This window comes from Tachysurus fulvidraco, chromosome 16 (genome assembly GCF_022655615.1).
Source record: "Tachysurus fulvidraco isolate hzauxx_2018 chromosome 16, HZAU_PFXX_2.0, whole genome shotgun sequence".
NCBI classification, from domain to species: Eukaryota; Metazoa; Chordata; class Actinopteri; order Siluriformes; family Bagridae; genus Tachysurus; species Tachysurus fulvidraco.
Window position 1 is genome coordinate 16150866 of NC_062533.1, and position 7500 is coordinate 16158365.

At 41.6% G+C, this 7500-nt stretch overlaps 1 protein-coding gene across 2 annotated transcripts in view; it reads right to left on the reverse strand.

Moving 5' to 3' along the window:
• Positions 1-7500, reverse strand: part of dcbld1 (discoidin, CUB and LCCL domain containing 1) — a 34874-nt gene that overhangs the window by 22282 nt on the left and 5092 nt on the right. For both annotated transcript variants that reach the window (XR_003441878.2, XM_027155462.2), the window contains exon 2: positions 3826-4044. Coding sequence is in view for 1 of the 2 variants with exons in the window: in XM_027155462.2 (XP_027011263.2) it covers positions 3826-4044 (219 nt within the window). In the remaining variant the exon portion in view is untranslated. The remainder of the gene's footprint in view (positions 1-3825; positions 4045-7500) is intronic.

A 7500-nucleotide genomic window follows, 5' to 3' on the forward strand; every position in this document is an offset into this window, starting at 1 on the left:
ACAATGTCAGTTTTTAAAAAAATTATTAACTCAAATACAAAGTCAGGATTTGTTTAATAATATTATCAATACAAATGGCAGATCTCATTTCTTTTTCTTATTAATTAGAAATAAACAATGTCAGGGTTTAAATTTTTTCTTTTTTCTTATTATTTAGCCATAAACAATGTCAGTATGTGTATTATTATTGTTGTTGTTGTTATTATTATTATTATTATTTTTATTATTATTATTATTATTGTTATTATTATTATTATTATTGTTATTCTAGAAATAGAAACATATCCGATGTTTATTCTTATTTATTAGAAATAAACAATGGCAGTATTTTATTATTAATTAGGCGTAAACATTAGGAATTATTATTTTTATTTTTGTACCAACTAGCAGTAAATAAAGGGCAGGATCTTTTGTTATTATTATTTAGACATAAAGACATAAACAATGTCAGTTTTTAAAAAATAATTAACTCATACCAAATCAGGATTTGTTTAATAATATTATAAATACAAATGTCAGATTTCTTATTTCTTTTTCCGATTAATTAGAAATAAACAATGTCATGGTTTAATGTTTTTCTTTTTTCTTATTAATTAGCCATAAACAATGTCAGGAATGTCAGAACACTGGATTCAGGACTGTAAAGAACCCCTACAAGTTAAATCCACACACTTTCGGTTTCTTAATGTAACCACACGTTCTCTGTCTGACAGCAGACGACAGGAGATGAGGACAAATAAAGTTTAGCACTGGTATCGCATGTACACGTGTCCTCTCTGATGCACTGCATGAGTCCCTTTTTCACCAACAGGTTGGTGAAGGAGAAGAACTGATTTTTCACAGACCCTCCTGCGAGGCCACATGGCTCTTCATTTCAGTCGGTTCTCTGTTTTCAGCTTCATAAAGCCCTGGCGCACCGCACGATGTCACCTGAACCGTCTCTTCCTCCTAACCTTTCAGAACGGTCATGAAATAATGAGCCGTCTTTTGTCAGAAGCAGGAGTCTGGCTGAATGACCAGCGGAAGGACACAATAGAGCTATAAAGAGCCGGACGTTATGTGATGGAGATCTGATATGCGGTGACACGACAGTGAGCTGACGGCCTTTGAGGTGGCGCCATGAATTATTACAGAGCTTTAGGTTTGATATCAGTTGGTATTTCTGAATTCATTATATTTATCAAACACTGGGCTATTTGTAGTCAAATTTCTAAAAAAAAAAAATAATAATAATAATAATATTATAAATAACCTTCAAAATAGTTCTTTTATGAATTGTTACAATTCTTTATTATTATTATTATTATTATTATTATTATTATTATTATCAATTAGCCATAAACATTTTTAATTAATTAACCCTAAACAAAGTTATTATTAACATTATCAAAATTGCTATTTTTCCCCCTTATTTTATTAGCCATAAACAATGTCAGGACTTTTGTTGTTGTTGTTGTTGTTGTATTAATTAGCCATAAATAACTGCAGGATTTTATTATTATTATTATTATTATTATTATTATTATTATTATTATTATTAATTAGCTGTAATTTAGAAACTATACATGAAACAATTGAGCCTGTAATTTGTTCCTCATGCACTTCATCAGAAGTCTCAATACGCTCTGACATGCTGGACTGAGATTACACTTCACCCATCAATGCGTGTCTCTTAATAAAATACAGCTTGTGAGAGAGAGAGAGAGAGAGAGAGAGAGAGAGAGAGAGAGAGAGAGAGAGAGAGGAGCACTTTTCCATCTGCATTGTTTTTTTCTGCTCACGTGACCTGTATTTCTTGTTCATGTGGATAAAAATAGAGCTCGGATCGCTGACTGGTCAAACAAAATCCCTACAGAATCCTCATAAACGATGACCTTTACCAGAATGTGGCTCTTTATCATTCTGAAAGGTAAAATCATACCAAAACTTTGATTTCAGGTTAGTATTTGAAGCCATCCACGATTCCCTCCATCTTCAGTAAAGCCCCAGTTCCAGCTGAAGTGAAAAACATTGCTGATGCTACCACCACCGTGCTTTAATGACCAGATCCAGATCCGTTGTATATACTGTAGTGTGTATCCTGGGTTACAATTTCTCACCACATTCCTCCTACTGTATAAACACCAGATATTTCTCCTGATTACACCGAGCCATTAAAAACTGTTTCCTACAGCTGAAGGTTTGAAGACAGTCATCAAGGGAGCGTTTCTTCCAAACGATTCCCAAACACTACACGAGAACAGGACTTTGTACGACGTTCACCCCAACATGGTGCGATGTTGTGCACTACTGTTACAGGCACACCGTCTACATGATGTCCAATGCACATGATGGAATCCCCGTTTAATCTTACTGAAAGAAAGACGAAGCTTTAACATGCGCTGAACTCATTAACGCACCATCGGCTGTTTACTCAACAATACATTGCTCTAAAGCAATGGCAACGTCAGCAGGTCATGAGAACGACAGGATTTCATGCCATTTAAAAGATTGGCATCTTCTCTTTTTGTTTGTCGAACTAGCGAAACAAGTTAAACAACTAAAACACTTCCTACAAGCAGTCTACAACTAATAAGAGTCAACTGATGTCGAATAAACCTGTCGCGGTTGTACGTACAGGGGAATTCCGACCTGCCGAGTGGGATCTCAAAGAATTTAGGCAAATGGCTATCAACATGTCAGGTGTCCAAGGGGATTTTTACACCTGGTCACTTCCTGCGTTTTCTGTGATCAGATAGCTATCCGATGGTAAAAAGACCAGGTCTAAATGCCCTCCGAAACGTTTTGGAGACGGATATAAATCCGATGGTACAAACCCCTTCAGGAGGAGGTCTGGGACGCGTTTCAGATGAAACTGGACAGGTGTAAATGCATGTGGTTGTTCAAGCCACATACGTCAGCGCTAAACTCCTCCCAGACGGAAGTACAGTACGTCACTCGCAGGTGACTCGCGAGTCGTGCATCATGCCAGAAACAAATATGTTTTCCCAACAGCTCTGGCTCCGATCTTTCACCCAGGCGTCTCGTTTGGTCTTAAAATGCGCTGCTGCCGCCAGCGAAAATGCAGCAAACAGTAAACGCTGTTTTTTGTAGCAACCGCATACACCAAATCGTGTTCCATTCCATTTACCCCGGAAATGAGGTCAAATATATTAGCATTTTTTGGCGGGAGCAGAAATATGGGATCGATATCCGATTCGCCGAGACGCGTTTATGTGGCCTAATGTAAACGGAACAGTTTTAACAAATCAGATAGCTATCGGATCAGAGACAACACACGAAGTGACCGGGTGTAAAAAGGCCCCAAGAGTCTTAAAACATTTGACATGTTTCACCCATCACTTAAAGGTGGGATCTCCTATTTTTGAAAGCCAATGTTGACATTTGAAATCACTAAAACAAACACGCCCCTAACCCAAATGGGTCCCACCCTGTATTTATAGCTCCGCCCACACATACATACGTAACCCAGGCAACTAATGGAAAGAAACGTGTCTTTATCATAGCTGAAGGGAAGAACAATACGATTGTAGATAAACAAACAAACAAAAATGACACACAACATAACCATGTAAAGGACAAAGGCATATATTAGTTCCGTGTAACAAAGCAAAACCAACGTTACTCACCTATCGAGAAGGAAAAAAGCGCCTCGGCGTCTTAAGTAAAGTCGGCCACATATTCACAGGTCGGAGTTTCCCCGAGTCAATAACTCCTGAGCTAAACGCTGTTACTACACAAAACGCTACACAGTCTAGTTCAGATTTGTTGGAATCATTTAGCTCCAAAGAAAAGTCACACAGAATTAAAAGACTGTTAGCTTACCGAAAGGCGTCCCATCTTTCTCATTCAAAACCTTCAAATAATCGGTCTCGCAGTCCACACCGTCGACGGAGACGTCTTCAAACGTCAGCACGATGCTGAGGCTGCTGTGGACGTGCAGCTTACGCTCGCACACCGAGTTGTTGGGGAAGTCGTCCGGATAGTTCTTCGAGGACAGGAGACCACGCTGTGGACCCAGATCCGACTGGCCACACCCATCCTCTGAGGAGAACACAGAGTAAAAGACTTTACTACGCTTTTACAGTTAGAAAAAAAAACTTTATGAGGTTAAACACTGTAATCTGATTGGTGGGCAAAGAGGCTGAGTGAGGAAAAATGTAAAAATAAGAGCAGAAAATAATCCATTTACATTGACAGCATGTGGTAGATCCCCTTAACCAGAGCAACTAACATTTGTCTCATTTGTACAGCTGAGCAAATAAGGGTAAAGGGCCTTGCTCAGGGGCCCGGAAGTGGCAGCTTGGTGGCCCTGGGATTCAAACTCACAACCTTCCAAACAGAACAGTAGTCCAACACCTTAACCACTGAGCTACAACATCTCTGTGTGCGCAGAATCAAGGAAGAGTAAAGCTGTACCCTAACACACCTCTGTATCTGGTACATCGGTACCCTAACACACCTCTGTATCTGGTACATCGGTACCCTAACACACCTCTGTATCTGGTACATCGGTACCCTAACACACCTCTGTATCTGGTACATCGGTACCCTAACACACCTCTGTATCTGGTACATCAGTACCCTAACACGCCTCTGTATCTGGTACATCAGTACCCTAACACGCCTCTGTATCTGGTACATCGGTACCCTAACACACCTCTGTATCTGGTACATCGGTACCCTAACACACCTCTGTATCTGGTACATCGGTACCCTAACACGCCTCTGTATCTGGTACATCGGTACCCTAACACACCTCTGTATCTGGTACATCGGTTCCCTAACACACCTCTGTATCTGGTACATCAGTACCCTAACGCACCTCTGTATCTGGTACATCAGTACCCTAACGCACCTCTGTATCTGGTACATCAGTACCCTAACACACCTCTGTATCTGGTACATCAGTACCCTAACACACCTCTGTATCTGGTACATCAGTACCCTAAAACACCTCTGTATCTGGTACATCAGTACCCTAACACACCTCTGCATCTGGTACATCAGTTCCCTAACACACCTCTGTATCTGGTACATCAGTACCCTAACACGCCTCTGTATCTGGTACATCAGTACCCTAACACGCCTCTGTATCTGGTACATCGGTACCCTAACACACCTCTGTATCTGGTACATCGGTACCCTAACACACCTCTGTATCTGGTACATCAGTTCCCTAACACACCTCTGTATCTGGTACATCAGTACCCTAACACACCTCTGTATCTGGTACATCAGTACCCTAACACACCTCTGTATCTGGTACATCAGTACCCTAACACACCTCTGTATCTGGTACATCAGTACCCTAACACACCTCTGTATCTGGTACATCAGTTCCCTAACACACCTCTGTATCTGGTACATCAGTTCCCTAACACACCTCTGTATCTGGTACATCAGTACCCTAACACACCTCTGTATCTGGTACATCCGTACCCTAACAAACCTCTGTATCTGCTACATCAGTACCCTAACACGCCTCTGTATCTGGTACATCGGTACCCTAACACACCTCTGTATCTGGTACATCGGTACCCTAACACACCTCTGTATCTGGTACATCGGTACCCTAACACACCTCTGTATCTGGTACATCAGTTCCCTAACACACCTCTGTATCTGGTACATCAGTTCCCTAACACACCTCTGTATCTGGTACATCAGTTCCCTAACACACCTCTGTATCTGGTACATCAGTACCCTAACACACCTCTGTATCTGGTACATCAGTACCCTAACACACCTCTGTATCTGCTACATCAGTACCCTAACACACCTCTGTATCTGGTACATCGGTACCCTAACACGCCTCTGTATCTGGTACATCAGTTCCCTAACACACCTCTGTATCTGGTACATCAGTTCCCTAACACACCTCTGTATCTGGTACATCAGTACCCTAACGCACCTCTGTATCTGGTACATCAGTACCCTAACGCACCTCTGTATCTGGTACATCAGTACCCTAACGCACCTCTGTATCTGGTACATCAGTACCCTAACACACCTCTGTATTTATCTCTAACATTTATCCCTAATGATCGAGCCTGAGGTGACGAGAAGGTAAAGAAGGAAAAAACTCCCTGAGAGGATCTGAGGAAGAAACCTTGAGAGGAACCAGACTCAGAAGTGAACCTCATCCTCATCTGGAAATAATGTCAATGTAAATAATGTCCTTTCTACAACGGTTTATAGTCAACAGTGGAATTGTGGAACCAAGAGCTCCTGAGGAACCGACAGGTCAGAGTCATTACTGACGTCATTACAGACCTGACACTTCAAATGTTCGTGTTATATGGTATACAGTTTACCTCACACAGATGAATATCTACAATGCACCACTTCAGTATATATACACCCTATATAGCTGCTGGTTAGAGAATATTGTTCTTTATTCCAATTTCCACCTTGTGACATGAGGCTTAGAGAGATTATTTTTAAAGAAACGGTTACATAACAGATGAGGCATAAGGGATATGGATGACTAAACAGATTCTTAATAATTCAACTGACGAGCTGCATGTCAAAGCAACGTCTCTCCCGAGCGAGTCGCAACAAGGCGCGGACTCAGCGCTCCTGGTATACACTTGGACATGAGTGGAGCGCAGCGGCGAGGAGAGGAATGCGATTCCTCCGGAGCATTCGCAGGCTGCTCGAGATGGTCAGCTGCTGGGAGCAGAAGGTCTTCAGGATGACCGCAGGACATGGGACAGACTCAGAGTGTGTGTGTGTGTGTATGTGTGTGTGACATACACGCTCGTTCAGCACTGTTTCCCACGGCTCAAGCATCTGTAGCGGCGTTTCCATCCAAATGCAGTGGTGTAAATCTCTGCCCCCACAGCGCCTCCAGAAAAAGGACCGAATCCTTCACTTATTTGTTTCTATCAGGAATTATTTTAAATACCGATGCATCAGAATGTTTATTTTTGTCCTGGTCGATTCCGATATCGATCCTTGTGTCACAGTTAGTATTGAGCGTATGAAACATTTATTTCGCTCTGATTAAGTTGCTCGCTTCTGTGTGCTGCTGAGATTTGTTTCAGTGCTCTTTCAGTCCTTCCAGGATTTCACAGGAGCTTTTCTGTTGTTTTTGCGACTCAAAATCATTTTGTCGGTGACATCAGAAGCACAGGATTCTTCAGTGAAGCCACAGATGTAATGACTTTGTATGCGCTGGACCGATTTTCTAAGCACGTGAATGGAAAACGTCGTCATTACGTCGCACGACACGTCTCGAAGCGAACCACAGAGATCCTCTGAGTTTGTGTTCGTTTTAGTGAGCATAAAAATCATGGATTCTAACAATCTCCCTGCACAAAGCTCTCAACACTGAGCCCTCAACACTGAGCCCTCAACACTGAGCCCTCAACACTGAGCTGCACATTCATCATTAATCGTGTAAGACATCCAGGTCGCAGATTCTTTCATATAGAAACCCACATATGACAGTATCAGAGCGTTAGTAACTGAACACCGGTATCTGTATTGACACAT